At 47.3% G+C, this 18,998-nt stretch overlaps 1 protein-coding gene across 3 annotated transcripts in view; it reads left to right on the forward strand.

Moving 5' to 3' along the window:
* Positions 1-18,998, forward strand: part of furinb (furin (paired basic amino acid cleaving enzyme) b) — a 93,878-nt gene that overhangs the window by 43,058 nt on the left and 31,822 nt on the right. For all 3 annotated transcript variants that reach the window (XM_079743284.1, XM_079743285.1, XM_079743286.1), the window contains exons 4-6: positions 4,865-4,960; positions 9,639-9,767; positions 10,175-10,251. In XM_079743284.1, the coding sequence (XP_079599410.1) occupies positions 4,865-4,960; positions 9,639-9,767; positions 10,175-10,251 (302 nt within the window). The remainder of the gene's footprint in view (positions 1-4,864; positions 4,961-9,638; positions 9,768-10,174; positions 10,252-18,998) is intronic.

Consider the following 18,998-nt stretch of genomic DNA (forward strand, 5'->3'; position numbering starts at 1 on the left):
GTTTGATTTGCATATGTAACCAAGTGGGATGTGGTACAGTTGCAAATGTATGGGTTGTATGAGTGGAGACGAAGGACAGAAAATACATTAATCAACGTCCCCTCCTCTGCAACGCTCTACCACATTAAACAGAGCGGAGGACATGTTCCACCGCACACACTGGAACGATCACAGAAATAGATGTATAGTTGGCAGGCAGGCCTGTCGCTGTGTTCGCTTTACGACGAGCACACTACAATAGGTATACGTGTCCCTTATTCGAAACCACAGGCCATCTGCTGCAATTCATTTGGTGTAACCCGATGAATGTGTCATCTCTGCTGAATGAAAAGGCATATTCCTCTCCTCCTCTCCACGCTGAGAGCCAGCGGGTGATGAGCGATCTGGCGCATACTGACTGCCTGCTGCCCCCCAAACACACACACACACGCACACGCAAGCACACACACACACGCACATACGCACACACGTACAAGCACATACGCAGGCACACACACATACACACACTCAAACATAAACACTCACACACAGACACATAAACACTCATACACACACAAACCCTCCAGATGAATGCAACGAATGTGGCTTCTTTGCCGCTTCACCACCGCTGTGCTACCCATCATGCATCAGGATGCAGGGGTTTCTCCTCCTCAAGGTTGCAGCATACCTTATCACACTCTCACAAATCACACTTCTAATCTCAAGTCTGATGGCAGACGCACGCCAATCTGCGTGTAAGAAGGCGTTTCTCATTCTTTCACTTTATACTTGTTTCATAATGTGGCCGGAGGATCTGTAAGCTCATTATAGGAGGAATTCATCCCAGCCTCCATCCTCTCCGATTCACCTCTCCTGCCCTCGCCCGCCCCCCTCCCACCCCCCACCGCGCCGAGTCAATCGGCTCCACCACAACCTCCACATCCTCCATCCCAGCCATCACACTCTCCACCTGGGGGGCTGGGGGGGGGGGAGACCTTGCAAGCCATGCAGATTCCGTCCGTTTGGGTTCAGAGTGGCAGACGGCAGAGCGGCAGGTGTTCCGGGGGGGGGGGGGGGCATCTGTAGCCAGCCCAGCTCCTCACCTGGCAGGGGGGCCTCGGGGCCACAGGTGCCACCGTCTGGCCCCGTGCTCCGCGGCGGCGGCCCTCCGATGCGACAGCAGCCAGGACCCCGGGACGTCATTAGGGGAGCGTCTGTGACATTCAGCGGAGCGCCAGAGGAGCCCGAGGTCAGCCGGAGTGAGGCGCAGTAACAAGCCGGGAGCCAGGAGCTTCTGTGCGCCGCTCCAGCGCCTGTCGGAGGCTGACGCGCACGCTCTAACTGCAATAACATTAGCGGGGCGGCGCAGGAATCGATCGCAGCGAGCGGCAGAGGAGGAGAGGAGAGGCTGATCCAATATGGCTGACGACGGAGACGGCTGCTGTGTTGGAGACAGATGAGATAGCATGGGGGTGGTGGAGGAGGAGGAGGAGGAGGAGGAGGAGGAGGAGGAGGAGGAGGAGAGCGAGTTTATACTTGGAGATGTGGCAGCCATGACAGTGTTGGTGTGGGAAGGGGTGGGGGGGTGAGGCCGCAGGTGTTGTCCAATCAGAAGCGTTTTGGGAGACGTTGAAGTCTCCGTGATTGGATCTTGGTGGAGAGGAGCCGGGATGTATTGATTTCCCTCCCCCGCGAGTTAAATGAAATGAAAAATACTGGAAGACACTTTCCAAAAAAGTAAATCGTCCTAAATGCATCCCCCTCTGAGATAAGGCCCATGCTCTCATCTATTATACATTAAAAATAAATCCATTTACCGTTCATACACTTTGACTCTCCATTTCACGAATGAGCTTGTAATTGAAAGAAGGCCATTTGTTCAAGTCACCCACAGCTTGACCCCAGACCTTCAATTCCGAAGCACTATGATGATGATGACAACACGCACACACACACAGACACACACGTACACACATTCACACTAACACACACGCATTCACACACAAATACACATACTGATTTTTCCCAGCCGTGAGGCACAGTGGCACAGACAAGGAAGCAAAACCGCCTGTGTGTGTGTGTCTGTGTGCGAGTCGGTTTGTTTGTGTGTGTGTGTGTGTGTGTGTGTGTGTGTGTGCCTGCCTGCCTGCATTTGTGCATGCAAACACATCTGTTTATGCACATGGCCAATGTAATATTGTGCAGCTCTGGTTGAAAGTGATTCCTTATCCTGTTCTATAAAGGACGGGAAAGCCTTCTGCTACTCAGAGAACAACACGTCCTCACCGCTCATTTGCCAGCCCATTGACAACTAAGTGTAGACTTTTAATCTTAGTCTGTCTGTCCACCTCTCTGCATCAGTCTGTCCCTCGCGGCTCCATGCTGCTCGTCTCTGTGAAGAGGCAGATTGCCTGTCTGCTCTTTGTGGATTCATATATTCAGTCGTAACAAGCCACACATGACAGTAGCCTCGCCCTACATTCAAACTCTTAGGAGATGCTGGTGCTAAAAAGTTTATGGGCTGGGGAGGATTATAGAATCACAGACACTCTTATTGGAATCTGATTAGTGGGTGTAATCACAGGCAAGTCACAACGGACGATACAATCACAGGGTTGATTGTAAGCGGGCCGTGATTGACTCATGTATAGGATCAGGCATCTGGCTGATTAAATAATTAAACGAAACATTGGGGAATCACCGATGTTGTCGGTTTCACAAAGCACAATGTTTACGTTCATCCTCAACCCTCGGGGAACTCAATATTGTTTTGTTTGTTTTAAATCTGTGGACGTGTTTCGAGTAGTTATGATAAAGATATATATATTTGATATCATTTGGTTCCAAATCTTAAATGATAATGATCGTGATAGTGATTTTCATGGTGTAATGATAGTGTTATGATGTGTGTCCCATTTTTATACATTTGCAATTCTTGGGATGAATCAAATGTCATGTTTGAAAGACGAGTCGTGACAATAAGTATTAATGAATCCATGCCCCTCTTCAATCTATAATCGACCAGCCTCTTCTCTGTTGTATTATTCGTATTTATCTTCAGACTGTTGTAATCATTCTGCCTTCGCAGTGACAGCGCATTGTCCGTGCGTTTTCTTTTAAAACCTGACCCCGTTGCCCTGGGATCTCATCAGTGCCCTCTCCATCTTCAGGCAGCACACGAGAGAAGGATGTGTATTTTTAACATAGCTAATGTGAGCAACAGGAGCCCAAAGCATATCCTCGCTCCATCACACAGAGAGAGTGACTCAGGAGCCAAGGTCTGGCTTTTCTTCCAGGCTTCTCACTGGATATCGTTCTGTGGGAAGCCTATTTTGGGGCTATTTGTTTTGTGGTTAGTGAACTACCAAATGGGTTGGGAGCAGAAGTTGGCGGTGAGATTGTTGTTTGGATGAGAAACGTTAGCATATCCAGCCCCACCTAATGTCTTTCAATTTCACGATCCAAACACATATTTGAATTGAGTTTGCCACAAAAAAACATTGAATGCAAATATTGAATTCACTGTTTGAGCATAAAGCGGATACACTTTCAGCCCACGTTCGTGGAATTATAACAGTAGATCTCTTGTTGCCTATTAATAGCTTGTTGCCTATTATTTTGAGTATGTTTTTATAGTGTTATTTTTCCTGCTACGTTTTGCTTTTTTTTTTTTTTTTCCTTTTTGCATTTTCTTTTTTGGAAACACTCAGACAAAAGTGATCTCACTTGTCATCTCTATGTGCTGGAACAATGACTCCGCGGGGGGGGGCGTCACAAAGTCTTATGCTACCCCGAATGAAACACAGAGCACCCCAGGGTTGCTCTCAGAGAACAAACAGCCATCTTATGGAGCTCTTGCAACCAATTCAAACGTCTTGTAGTTGTTTGTGTCGGACGCCACTTTTACCCGCCGTCAGTGCGCGGACATGTGGAGAAAGCCCTAGTTTCTCCTGGTAATCAACCAGTCCTTCAGCTGAGGAGGGGAAGTCTACTCTAGCTCTTTGGATTCAGAGGCTATGCCGGGAGTAGGGGATGAATTACAATGGGCTTCAACGTATGGTGAATCGATCAGTCAAAGTCCCTTGTTTTTCTCACCCCCTAAGCCCCGTCAAGCAATCGGACGATAATATAGAGAGTACTATAACAAGGGTCTGCACATCACCTGTGTTGCTGCCGCTTTCAGCCGAGTTGCTGAGGTCAGGAGGGGTTATAATTCACAGCGCGGCCTCACCTTGTGGTCTCCGCCGCTGCCGCCGCCACACAAACAGACGAGACAATGCTTCTTAAAAGTCTCGCTAAAAGCAATCTTTGCCTGATTTTCTGTGTCGTGATTGGCCTGGCCAAAGGCGTTGATTCAAAGCACTTAAAAATGCACACAAAGAGGAGAGAGAAGTCTTTCACTCTGGAAAAGCTGGAGCGAACAAATGACTAATTTCAAGTGGACGGATCTCTTCCACCGTAGTGAAGAGGAGGACATTGCTAAAGAAAGAAAAACACAAAAACACATAAGAAACGACTTCTGTTTTCAACAATCTGTTTGGTTTGCTTGACAATACCTGAGCTATTGATACCTCATCATCACTCCTACACACCCACGTCCTGCTAACCAAAAGCTCTTGTTCCATTCAAGCTCATAGCATCCACCCAGCCTCGAGCGAACACACACACAAACACACACACACACACACACATCCCTCCCCCACACACATCCCTCCCCCGAGTCTGCACACATGAGCGCACTCACGTGTTCAGACTGAAAGCAGCACCGTCACCACCAGTGTCATCATCGCACACTTTGTTTGCGGCCGTCTGTGTTTTTCATGTTGTGTGTGTGTAATTCTTGTTCCTGTGTCAACGGCTGTATTGCTATAATCCCCTTCTCCAGGTGGTCTGGGCCGAACAGCAGGTGGTGAAGAGCAGAAAGAAGAGGGATGTGTTTAAGGACCCCACTGACCCTGAGTTTCCTAAACAGTGGTACCTGGTGCGTATGTGCTTCGCTCACACACACCCGTTCACCCGATTCTGCACACGCTTCACTACTTTTTTGTCCTTCAATGCGATGCCTTTCTCCATGCTTACAGTGAAAAGCATGGAGAAAGGGTCTTTCTGTGAAGCAGGTAGAGAGATTAAGCATCTTGTCTGTCAAGTATGCCTTAATGTAGAATAATCTCTCTGCGTTGATCACCTGTGGCTCTCAACCCCGTTTCTAGCGATCATGATTCCACGCCCCGACTTGAAGTAACATTTAACCAGTTAGGTAGAGACCCAAGCAGTAACCACGGTAACGTATAGACCCATGACGTATGCTGTGTCTCAATTCAGGGGCCGCATCCTTTGAAGGACGCGGTCTATGAAGGTGTGGCCTTCGTAGACCTTGAAGGCCGAACAAGCGTTTTTAAATGAGATGTTCTGGCCTACGGAGCATTTCCAGTTTGTGTAAAAAGCCGTTAACACCCTTTACCTTGCGTGATGACACGCGCTCCTGTCACCTAGCAACCCTGACAGCTGCGGTTCAAACCGGACGGCGGAAGAGAAATATGGAGCCGTTATATAATAATTATATAATATATAACGTTAATTAGTTTAACGTTATATGGCTAGTAATAATGTCATTGAACTTTGACAATAAAGTTACATATTTCAAATAGTCCAAACTTTATTTCAATATAAAAAAAAAATTTAACTTTTTTTTATCATTAAATATATAATTTGCTGCAGCTGCCGCTTCCGCTCTCTCCGGCGCCTTCTCTGAAAAAATCCAACGCGCAATGAATCTTGGGATACGTTAGGCCGTGAAGGATTCATCCAGTGGATCCTTCAAATCCGGGAAAAGAAGGCTGCATTTCTCTATGGGGCCAGAACAGTCTCATTAATAATGAATGCACAGAGAAGGATTCACAAATGCATTTGGTGATTTATATATAAATTACTCTCTTCTCACAAATACATTTCAATGCACACACAAATGGATATCGGTATGTATAAATGTAAAATAAATCCATAAACAAAAATAAGTTTCACAAACACATTTCTGATTCACACACAAATGTGTCTTGTTTTAAATAAATGTAATATAATTCCATAAATATATTAATTAAAAAAATATTTGCAATTTTCATCAAAAATGTATTTGGATGTTGTTACATTTTTATACAAACTGTTAAACTTGAATTAACAAGACACTTTTCATTTGTGAACTTGTTTGCATTTGTGTGTGAACTGGTCTGTATTTATATGTGGATTTTTGAGACTCTCCTGACGTGGCTGGATTCACAAATGCATTTTTTTCAACAAGGAACTCTCTGTAGCCAATCAGATGCCTCCCCTCGTTTTCAGCCACTGTGATGCATGAAGCTTCACAGTTAAACTGAGGGCGTACTTGGGTATTTAACCTTTCCTTCGGGGAGTCATAGCAACGCTAACTCCTTCTTCACTATAATTTGTGCAGAGGTTTCTACATATTTCAACCTGTTTCTCTGAAACAGGTTGAAATAATATGAGTTGAACTAACAACAAAAGCGACCATGCCAGGTTGCCTTGGTACTTCCATCAGAAGTGGAAGTGACCAGCCTGGTGTCTCTTGTAAAAGGGCTTTCAGCCCACCGGCACACGATGGTGATCTGCAGCCCGCCTCACATAATCACGAGGTAAACTAGTCCATCCATGAATAGAGTACGTTTACCCCATCTGTAGCCATGTCAATGAGAAATGAAGAGCGACATGCAATGTTTTGGCTCCTGTGATTAGTACGGAGAAAGCGATCCACAAGACTTTATTTTTTAGCAGTAAGTAATCAACATGTGTTACTTCAACCATCGACAATCATTCCATATCCATAGGGCTAGTGCACCCATAAATAATACAGATGATATAATAAAGTTTGCTAGACGTTTGTGCGTAAGCCTTGGAAACTGACTCGATCAGTGCAGAACGGGCAATTTGGGAAACCTTATTTAGACCTATACTCAATAGCACCCTGCTGAAGCTTATTATGAATCCTCTCACGACCGGCCAGATAAGCGCTCCATTGAATTACTGTCTTCCAGACTCTGCCCCCAGGTCTCTGCAACACTAACGAAGTTTTGATTTCTAAATAAAAGTTGCGGATGGGTGACATTTTTGCAAATATAAAGAGACACATCTCGGAGTATATTGACACCTTGACTCTGCGAAGAAGCGTTGCGTGTCACAGAGGTTCTGATGTGTCAGGCAGACAAATTAAATGTCTGATGTGTCATCTCGCTGCTATTCACAGTGGTGATTGGCCTTAATCCCTGCTTTCATTTCATATTCCACTAAGCCTTTGTCTCTGCGAGTGGATTAATGGTGGAATCCACTATCCCCGGGCATAAATCACCATTTAACAGGATCGTCAAACCTCCTCTGCCGTTCAGAATTACGCCCTAATGTGTGTAATGATACCCGGTCCTTCCTCCTAAACTTCCACTCAACTGGAAGCCAGCTCTGCCGGCGCTAAGCGAACTGTACACATCACCGATGTAGGTTTGAAAGGGCAGCCAATATTGGTTCAGGAGGCAGAGTTCTGCTCTCCTTGTTACTTGTTTTGTCAGAGATACTGACAATCCCGAGCTTAGCTGCGGCAGAGAAAAGGAACAGCGATTTGATTCGTACGGCTCCTCCGAACCGATTTAAGAGTGAACCTTTGGGTTTCTGATGGGCTCTGGTACTCTGACAGATGGACTCGTTAGGCCATTTACATATTAAAGTCTGTGTTAAACAATTAATATCAGTCCGGACTTGGGAACTCATTGATTTCCAAATACAGGCGTGGTCTTAAATTGATCAAAGATACTTCTCTTTGCTCTTTGCTGAATTCTGCTATTCTCCTTTGAGAAAAGCTGATCTCCACTCATCTTTGCCACCGTTATTCAGGCTATTTCAGCTAACAACTGCTTTGATCGGTCCTGTCTTATGTACACTTTTGGAGAAGGCCTTTCCAACAACGGGCTCGAGGCCCGACTGATCCGCAGAGCGCAACAGAACGTTGACTCACACAGGAAGTTCAAAAACACGTATATATCCGTATCCACATCTGAAGCAGCGTCTCCTGTGTGTGGACACTTCCGATATATTCCAGTGAACTCCCTGGTTTGTAAGCCATCTCAGCGTGTAGTCAGAACCTCGGTAGCTCCGACATGTGTGTTGGCTCTACCTGTGGACGACCTCCATAAAGAGGTGTACTTTTTAATTGCACGGCGGTGCCCAGACCGGAGGCTGTTTTGGTGAGGCTTGGTCACGGGCAGCAGAAGTGTGCCGGGGAAGCTTTGTTGCGATAGCATGCGTAGGAACGGTGTCAGCGGTAGCCTCTAGCTAGCACATTAATCTCCTTTTTTCTTGGCACCACTCAGTACTCCAATAGCGAGTGCGGCCCATGGGGGGATGGCATTGCAGGGCTGTGGAATATAGCGGAGGGAGCGACAACTCAGCAAAAAATCAATGCAGAATAACAGAAAGTTATTCTACATTCCGGCTACGATTTTTCATCCTTCAAAAGATGTTGTTGTGTGCCTCTCCCCCATTTATTAACGAGTAGGTAAATAAGCGCGGCTGACAGCCCCGGGAACAGGTTGTGTACGTGTTGTTTTCACTTGGCTCCAATTAGGGCCCCCTTGTGTCAGACGCGCTGATAATCACTACCGGGGTTTAAATCCCGCTTCAGTGGTGCGGCTTTCATCCAATCAGAAAGGGGTACAACTTTTAATCATCTCCGGTTCGCCAGAGAGGTGTGTGCTATCGTTGAGGTTTCATATCAGAAAAATAAACTGAAAAGGAGACATCAAAAAACACTTCTCACAATGGCAGCAGGACGGCCCTTGCAGACCATTAGTTGTGAGTTTGTGAATCCCTGCATGTGCCCACCTAGACCTTTGATCTGTGCTCTGAAGTCAGGCGACGTGGTGAGGAGAGGTGCACAGCCTGAACCAGCTAATGCACGCCTCCGGCCCCTAATGGTTCCTTTTTACCTCCCAGCAATCTTGGTTCTAAACGCTAGCTGGGGGGGGGGGACTGATTGTGATCCCCCTGCCTTACCCCCACCCAGCTGGCTTTTAGAACCAAGATGCCCGCTATAGGTGAAGATTCTCATTAGGTCCCATTAGTCCAACTATCTGATGATCAGAACATGCATGGCGGTCCTGTTACATTCCTTTGAAAGGCCTGTGATTCTGTAGAGTGCGAGCAACACATCTCCCCGGGGACTCTTGTGAAGTGATGCTTTTTATATGTAGCTGAGCCGTGGTTATTTATTTATTCTGTATCATTTTATTCTGTTTCTAGTTTTATTTTCACATTTTGTGTGGCACAGAATCAGTCATCGTGTTTTAGAACTGAATAATTTCCCCCAGAATGCATTAAAACACAGGCTATGTTCTTCAACATATTTCCAACAGCTGGGATGTTTTTTGCGTTTCACTGGCTCAGCTGTTGATTTTAAGCTTATGCAAATGTCATGTCAGTTTTCTTATGTTCAAGATTAACTCACTTTATATCTATTTGTTTTCACTCTATTCCACATGAAAAAATAATTTGGTTTTTAACAATGCCACTGCCATTCCTATAAACCTGCACCATTGGTCCAGAACCAACCGACATTATCCTCTGACTTTTCTCATTTTCTGTGTGTGTGTTTTTGACTTCAGTCCAACCCGACTAACCAGGATCTGAACACCAAAGAGGCCTGGGCAAAGGGATTCACCGGTCGCGGTGTGGTGGTCACCATCCTGGACGACGGCATTGAGAAAGACCACCCAGACCTCCGCAGGAACTACGTAAGTCCTCGAGCCTTTGAAGGGACGGAGGTCCCTTATAGTGTGAACCGGTCCACACATGAGGAGGTCCAGCGAAGCTCTGGACTCACAGCTGGGCGTTCGGAACACAGCCAGCCAACAAAATTCACTAGACTTTAAGGTTTAGCAATGCAGAAAGACGTTGGCGATTATAATTCACCGGTTTTTAGAACTTCAAACAAAGCAGTCTTCTGATTGGACGCTCTTCTACATGGAGTTCTTAAGGTCGGAGAACCCGAGCATCCGCTTGACATAGACTAGCGTTACGGCTAGCTTGTGCTAAAACGCTTAGCTCAGTAGGAAAACACAACCCTGACAACACTAAGACTCGAAGCTCATCAAGTGTGGATCGCTTCAGACTTAATTATCGATTCTGAATCCGCCCCCAGGATCCGGAAGCCAGCTACGACGTGAACGACGGAGACGCAGACCCACAGCCCCGCTACACCCAGCGCAATGAAAACAGGTACCTCTCCCTGAGACGGATAATGTGTTATTATTATTATTGCAACGAAATTAACTCTGCAGCTCTTACCAGAGCTTTGACAAGCAGGTGCAAACGGATCCACGTCGTGGGACCATGCATGAGATTCATGTGCTTAGATGGTTCTGGGATCTCGTTATTCAAACTCATAAAGTGCCACATATTCCTCAGAGGATGCCTTTATCCCTGTCCTATTCTTGTGATATCGACCAGATTTGTGGCTCACCAGAGTGTCTTTAATAGCCTTGGAACACGAGCTGACAGCGACATAAAACTAATACGTCTAAACACAGAATCAAATAAACCTCAAAAAGAACCGCAGAATCGTTCTTTTGTACCCAGTAAAGTTGATAGGCGCATTTAGACGAATTAGAACCCAATGATACAAAACACATCTGAAAAAATACATCTGCGCCTCAATTGTTTACCAGTTCCCCAGGATAACTGGGTCCGTGGGGAGCCTCGGTTTTTTTGCTCGCAAGCTGTTCTGCCCGCTCCAGTACGTGAACTAAGCCGGCGTGGTGACTGTGTCCAGACCACAAAGCCCCGAAGCTATTCCCACACACTGCTTGTTTATCTGACTCCTATTCACCCCCTTGCCAACTCTTGTGATGAACTTACTTGTGTGTCTTTGTGCCAGTGTAATGACAGAATGCTGAGATTCTTGCTGTGCCCCCGGGGTGAATCTTAAGCACTATCATTCCCTCCTCCTCCGCATCCCCCACCCCAACCTCCACCCCAACCTCCGCCCCCACTTCTGGTGCTCTGTCCTCAACTACAGCCCAAACGGGGAGCTCCCTCCTGCCTCTAAATCGAGGGGAGGATTCGTCTCCGACCTCTTCAAGGGTTACTGCCACAGTCTCTTTTTTCCGTTCAGTCGATTATTAAATTCCTTTGTTCCCTCCTTTTCGTTCTTCTCGTTTGATAATCACAGTCAAAGGGAGGAGGAGATAAAGCAAGCTTAGAGTTTTCCATGAAACACTGGGAGCGTTTTGGAAGTATTCTCTGCTCTAAAGTTTCTCAGTCACCGCCCTATTACCTGGCTGCCTCTGATGTAAACAGTGCAGTAATTCCTCCTTTTGGTTCTCCCTGGAACTGTGTCTTTCTCCCCATCTCTTCTCTCTGCCTGTCGGCCTCGCGGCTCCTCCCCAGGCCTGCAGCGTGGCCGACTCGCTGATGCCCTTGCCTGCAGCGACAGCAGGCAGCTTCGTGACTGCACCCCAGTCAGCTCTACTGATGAGGGTGGTGCTGGAGAGGTGGTGCTGGAGGGGTGGTGCTGGAGGGGTGGTGGTGCTGGAGGTTGCTCCTGGAGGATGGTGGTGGAGGATACGTTGGTGCTTGAGGCCGCAGAGAACGCCAAACCTTTTTTAGAAGGCGTCTTTGCTCTCGTTGCTTAGCGACGACCCAAGATGTTTGTCGCTTCTCCACACAAGCGTCATTGATGTTCTATCGACCCTAATGCTGTGAAATCAAAATATTCACCTGTGCGCCACAGGTTTTTGCGTTGTCATGGAAACGCCGGGGTCGACAGTTCCGTCTGACACTTTGTTCGTTGTCGGATTTGTAGCGCATTGATTGAAACTGCTGAAACCCCCAGGTGTCCAGTTATTGAAAAAATAAGCTTACCCCCCCCCCCCAAACTTTTTGGACCAATCGGAATCAAGCATTGAACAATGGCTGCGCTGTAAGACGATAACAAGCACACGCCACACTGAGGGTACACAGGGTTCCAGCCCATTCAGACTCACATAGACACGGCATCAAGGAGCAGCCAGTGGACGGGATATGGAGCAGAACAGTCTTTATTCTCGTCTGAGGGACGAGCTCGCTGTTGGTAAGCAGGCACAAAGGGAGATTGAAATGAGTTTCTCAAATAAATTATAGTGTCACATAAATGCACCGGATGTCTCGGTCCAATAGGCTTCAAGTTTTTTTTCCCCGCAATATTGGATTTCTTTGTCGCCTTCCTTCCAATGAGGGATGAATGCGCCAGGGTTTGGCATCTGGTGTTCCCCCCTATACCACCACCGATGGAAATAAGTACGGTAATACCGCTGTCAATCTCTCCCGCCAAATTAGCCGATGTCAGCCGGTTGTTGTCATGTCTAGTTGCTAAGCAACTGTCACCGGGGCCGAGCCCAGCAGACGCTGGGGTATTTTGTATTAGCATAGCGCCGATGGAATGAAATACAAATTAGCATTTAGTTTTGTGTACTTTTTTCGTTTTTACTCGGGGAGCGGGAAATTTGAATTATTGCGGCGTTTGCATTCCACCCAGGCAGCGCACAAACAGAAACTCATCTCGTCAGTACTGGCGATGCGACCAACCTGACAAAAAGCAATTTGAGCATGAAATGAGAATTAGCCACATTTCCCTGGTAACAACACACTGTGTGTTACGGCCGGCTTGAGCGATGTGGGAGGGGTGGTGGGGAGGGGGAGGAGGACAATAAATCTCCAAATACAACAATATGTCAGCAGTGCTCCCGGGAAACGCTGGCCACTCCAGACTTCAAAAAGGCCCAGCACAGACCATTAGATAAATGGGTTCATCAGAAAATAAGAGGCAGAGTGGGTGTGTCTCACTCCTTCTTCTGGGGAGGTTGGGTTCATCTGTAGTGGAGACACGGCGCGCTGGGTTTGATTCACATCCATTAAGAGCTGTTCCTTTGTGCTCGGATCTGGCAGCGCTGCCTGGTTTTGTTGGAGGGAGGTTGAAGCTGGCTGGCACAAGGCCTCTGCCCAAGTAAATAATCACTTTGTCCTCCATCATTGTATGTTTAAATACTCAATAAAGGAGTAATCAGTGTGTGTGTGTGGCCCGATTTGAACTGGATTCTGTTTTGTAAGTGTTGCGTTTTCACGGTCCGTTGACAAGGTTTGTCCGTAGAGAAGTTTTAAAAGTGATTTGATTTGTTAACCTCTGCCGTGCCGTTGCTGAACAGAATATTTCAGGTGTAAATATGACCCGAGTCGTTCATCTAAATTATGGATTATGCACGCGGAAGCGATGAATTTCTAGGAAACCCGAGTTCAGGTTACCTCTAGGTAAGGGCGTAGGAACCGGGGGGGACGGAGGGGACGTGTCCCCTCCAATATTGGAGACAGGCGCATTTGTCCCACCTAAAAATTATACCGGGGGAGAAAAATATTTTATTTTATTTTGAAAGTGCAACACAGCGTCTTTTCACCACTTCTTATTCTAAAAAACTGGATGATTGAGCGTGCAATTAAAGAATTGATTTGATATTTATCAGTTCATTACTGCCATTCAAAATGTGTTTCCCTTTACATTTACAAATGTATCTTTTTAGTAGAATAAAATATATTTGTGAATTTTTTCAGTGTAGTTAATTTATGACATATTTCTGTTCAAACCATTAACGGATCTGTCAGTTTCCGATATGTGTCCCCCCTAATGTTAAACTCATTCCTACGCCCCTGCCTCTAGGAGCGTTGCTATCTGCCGTTTGAGTGACAGAAAACCTACAGAAACGTTTTCCATCGCCAGCATTAAAAAAAAACGCTAACCTAGTCCTTATAAAAAAGTCAAACGTGACTGAAACATCGAAGCCTCACCACTCTCTCTCCCTATATTTACGTCTCTTTAGTCTTTCCTTCCAAGACAAGCATCTGACAGACAGCTGGAGCTAATCACTCCCATGTGTCTGGGCGAGATAAACGCAAAACGTGAACCTCCTTGCTGGGGCTGATCCTATTCCCCGGCCAGACGCCGTGAACGGAAAGCGCTAGCATTCCCGCGCGTTTGCGCTAATAGTATTCCTACAAAGCCGCCACCCTCGGTCAAACCGAGCCAGCATTGGAGCCCGCCTCTCTGCCTCATCGCTCCCCCCCTCCGCGCTCACCCCTCGCCAGGACGAGTGGCTCAGAGAGGACGCGGAGACGGAGGCCCCCTATAGCCCTCCGTCGAGGCATTAGTGCACTTTATATTCAGCGGGAGGGGCCACCGTGTGATGGAGAGCTTGTGTTCCCTATCTCGCTCAGTGAGGTAGTGGGGCTGGTCTGTGATTGAAGACGGTAATCTTGGAGCCAAAAATCTCAGAACCCACCCGCCCCCCCCCCCACATTACAGATCACCTGGGGTCCATCAGCGTTAGCCTAGCGTCAGCGGGCTGATGAATGGGCTCTTTAAGCGTGCGTGGCAGCGGCGGGCGGCGGAGTGTGTGAAGGCAGGCCCAGAACTAAGTTAGAGATTTAACAGATCTAATTAGGTTGGGTTGCTTTTTTCATGAGGTTGCCTTGATTGTCCTTAAGACCCCGTTTCAGACGGCCCCCAGAGTTCCGGCTGTTAGTTTTTCTTCGGCAAAGGCTTTGCGTTGCAATGTGTTTTCATAATCCTGAGCTCGAGTTAACGTGCGGAATGGGCTTCTTCGTCGGTGTCCTTGCGAACACCTCATCATCCGACGAAGAGAGTGCTGCAGTCAGCAGAAGCACGCAGCCCGGCTTCCCATGAGTAAGACGGCCGCACAGCTGTGGGCAGAACAAACACAGCCCCCCCCCCCCCCCCCCCCCCCCCGTCCCTCGTATGATTAATACACCGATCGTCTACGAGAGCACAAAAAGCTCAGAAAGTCTGCGTCGTCGGCTGTTGAGGGGAAGGCAAGCCGCCCGCTGGTGTTCGCTGGAGATGGGACGGAGCGTTTCCACCGACGGTCCGAGTGGAGAAGCATCCGATCCCAGAGTCCACAGTTACTATTTGAACAGATAGGCTTAAGGGAAGGAGCTAAGCCAGGCACAAAATAACCTAATCCTTTTAGCAGCTCCCATTATTCAGACCCATTTATTACACTACTCGGAGCAGAGTCGGGGCCTGGGGAAGGAGACGGAGCCACCAGTCACAGCTCAACATTCGTTACACTTAGCGCTTTCCTTAACAAACTACCTGTGCTTTGCGAGCGCGGAGAATGGATGTGCCCGTTGGTTATTGGTTTGTGTTATCAACATCAATGCTTGTGTCAGGTTGTAGCTGTTTTTGTTGATGCCATGGTCATGTTTGCCACCACGGCTAATATTTATTTATAGATATTAAAAGAGATAGCGTTTGATAAAAAAAAGTTAACCAATTATATTTGTTTACATTGGTGTGAGTTGGTGTCTGCTGTAACCCTGAGATATGTGGGGAAATCGTTGCGCTGTGGTGCGCACTTTGAAAGCGGCTGTATACCGAAGAGGTTTTGAAATGTTTTCCTATTTACTTAGCACACTCCAGGAATATCCTGTTTAGAATTCGGCTAATTGCGGACTTCAAAAGGAGATCCGGGCACGCTCACAGCAGTTCCACAGCACATTCTACAGGTTAACTGCTTCCAAGCCTCTTCATTTAAAGGGCCGTAAGACCTTGACCAGAGTGTGTGTTAGCTAACAGATGAAAGCATGCACTCATCCCCCGCAGTATGCTGTGTGTGTGTGTGTGTGTGTGTGTGTGTGTGTGTGTGTGTGTCGACGTATGTGTGTGCATGTGTGTGTATGTGTGTGTACAAGTGCAGGCGTGTGTGCATCTATGTGTGTATGAGCGTGTGTGCGGCTATGTGTGTGTGCGTTTATGGGTGTGTCTGTGTGTGTTTGCACTTGCGGGCGTGTGCATGAATATGTGCATGTGTGTGCGTGCGTGTATGTAAGTGCGAGCGTGCACGCACATGTGTATATTTGTGTATTTGCGTGTGCGTGTTTGTGTACGTATGTGTGGATGTTCTGTTTGTTTGCATGTGTTTGCGTGGTCGTTAGTCTGTTTGTGTACATATGTGTGTGTGCGTGCGTGCATGCATGCGTGTGTGTGTTTATGTGTATAGAGACAGCTCAGCAGAAGGCTTTGTGTTTTAAGTGGTAAGGCCGTGTGCTGCTGTACGGTATTAACCCCAGGGTGCTGCGGTGGCGTTCACACATTCAACTGGTATCACAACAGGGTGCCGCAGCCCAATGCGCCACATAGCACCTCGCGCCTTCCTCCGCTCACCAGCTTCATTAGCGGCCCACCTCGTTATTCTAGAGTGCTTCTTTCTCTCCCTGATTGTCATACAAACCTTTAATTTACCATCGGCACCCAAGGCCGTCGAGTCGTCTGAGTTTTCTTTAATTTCTCTATTTCTTTCAACGAGAGAAATACAAGCACAATGCCTTGGATATCTTTTTTTCCGTTTCATGGCTGCAGGACGGATGACCACTGGGGTGTTCCGTCTGCCTGGCTACTTCTGAATCGGAGCCCATCGGGGCCTGTGTGGGGATGTTTAGTGGGGGCAGGATGGGAAACCAATCTATTCCTGAATTGCACAGGACGTTTGAGTATGGGTACACACACACACAGACACACACACACACACACACACCAAATAATCAGAGGTTTGTTGGGTCTCTGTTGAGCCAACACACACACAGATTATAATGTTCAAGAGCCTACCTGAGATAAACTCTACCTCTCTCTCTTCGTCTACGTCCGTCTCTCTCTCTCTCTCTCTCTCTCTCTCTCTCTCTCTCTCTCTCTCTCTCTCTCTCTCTCACTCTCTCACTCTCTCACTCTCTCACTCTATCATCATCATTCCCTCCCCCAGCTCTCTTTCTGTCTCCCCCAAAACCTCTCTGTCTCTGTCACTCTCTCTCTCTCTGTCTGTGTGTAATGCTAGACTATTTTCTGTCGCTTGCACAAAGGCCAGCATGAGACTCTCATGTTGAGACAACAAGCCTCCTGCTGTTCTGCCAGGAATGCAAGCACGTAGAAATGGGGACATAGAACAGATCCGAGGCTTTGGCACAGTGCGGTTGGACCCACCTCGCTTGCCAGTACATACATTAGCAATGTGGAAGTGGCACCGTTAAGGCTTGAATCGGCCAAATCTATTGTCGTGCTTCAATGCGGAAACATCCGGATTTAACGTTCGTCACCGCAGATGGGAAATGTACCTTGCTCCTGGGGGAGTTCTGGGAAAGGAATGGCTTAACCCAATTTTTTGTGCAATGCATGCAAGAGCGGTTGTCGTCCTGTTTTGGTGTTTACAGGAGGGAACATCTTCAAGAGTGTAGTAAGGACAGCTTCTCCTCCACAAACCTAGAAGCATAATGACGGAACAGTAGCTGTCAAAACGAGTTGAGAGAGAGCACAACTGTCACGCTCAAACACAGAGGAACCCTATTCCGAGATGATCAGACCGCTAAATGTTATTCCTGTTGTAAATGTTTTGTTCGATCATAAGTTTTATTTTTCGTTAAACTGTGACATTGCCGTCATAGTCGGATGCCATTGTTTATTGAGCCTCTCTGAGATTATAATTCCATTAATTTAATCACTGGATCATTATACAAAAGCAGAGGGGGGAAAACGCCACATTTTTCAATCAGTCTCCCCACCTCCCCATCTCAGGCCCAGCTGGGCTACTTAGCCGCGGCTACGCCTGGGCGATTCATAAATAGGTGGCAGACATGATGGATTTCTTCAGAGGACAACATGGTACAAAGTAAATGGATATAGACTGTTGGGCACACACACACATCCACACACACACATGCACGCGCACACACGTACACACACGCACGTGTACCAAAAAACCACACAGCGCACACATGCAAACACACAATCACACGCACACACCCAGTCAAACACACACACACGTCTGACAAATACACACACAAACAAACACACACACACACACACACACACCTTGAAGGACGAAAGGTCGTATGCCACAGTTCAGGCCAAAGAGTTTGGATTCGCAGGTGTTTGGAATAGCAGCCGTTTGACTCATTTGGATGCAGCCTTTCCTCCATAGCGGCACAGACGAGAGTGAGAATGGAACCTTTTTGAGTGCTGTGATTAGAATGTAATAGCTCCTGTGAAAAATGGCATGGCACCATATGCTGAGCCTTCCCCGTGGGGTAAGGGCTGGGGAATCGGCAAGAAATAATAGGTGGAAACAATAAAAGGTTTCGGCTGACTTTAAATGCCCCCCAAAAAATAGAAATGCTTGTTCAGCCAGGAGAAAGGTAATTAATGGTGTGACAGGACCCAATCTTTAATAGGGCTATTGGTTTGTTTTGCCAGACACAACACCACCTCTCTTTTATTTTATTTTTTTGTTACCTCGTGTCAAACCCCTAAGGTTGTTTTGCTCCCTATGTCTAAAAAAACAACAACATCCTGCGTCCTGGAGGATGAAAAGAGCTACCATGAAGGTCTTTGCGGGAGTACACACGTTGGTGAAAGGATTGGGTTTTCGGCAGCGTGTTGCAGAGCAGAACGATCTCATCATCGTCTCTGCTGGAGGCGATACGGCCGCGGGGCGACAATAAAAAGAACTGAGAGACATGCGTCTTCCACCCGGCCGGCTGAAGTGAGCGGATCAGACGGCAGCAAGGCGTGCGGGGGCGCGGCCATGGCAGCACGTCAACACGGTTCTAATTATCTCCTGATCCAATTATGTTCTCACGTCGCTTGACGATACCGAGACACAGATATGAGCGCGTCCTCGTGAGACACCGGCGGCGGTCTGGTTTTGATTAGATTTTGGCAATGTCTTTTTTTTCCACGCAGTTGGTTAAAGATGGTTCATTAACTAACATGCTGGGGTTTATTTCCGCACCAAATAAAGACTACCGACCCCTCCGCAAGTGGTTCTAATTGGAGGAGTCTGTTATACCGTGGGTCGTGCAACACGTTGATTGGGGAAGGTGTCGACTGCGTTGCAGGTGTTAGTGTTGAATTTGGGCCCAATCTGGCAACA

Source organism: Pollachius pollachius (genome assembly GCF_949987615.1).
Source record: "Pollachius pollachius genome assembly, chromosome: 9".
In the NCBI taxonomy this organism is placed as follows: Eukaryota; Metazoa; Chordata; class Actinopteri; order Gadiformes; family Gadidae; genus Pollachius; species Pollachius pollachius.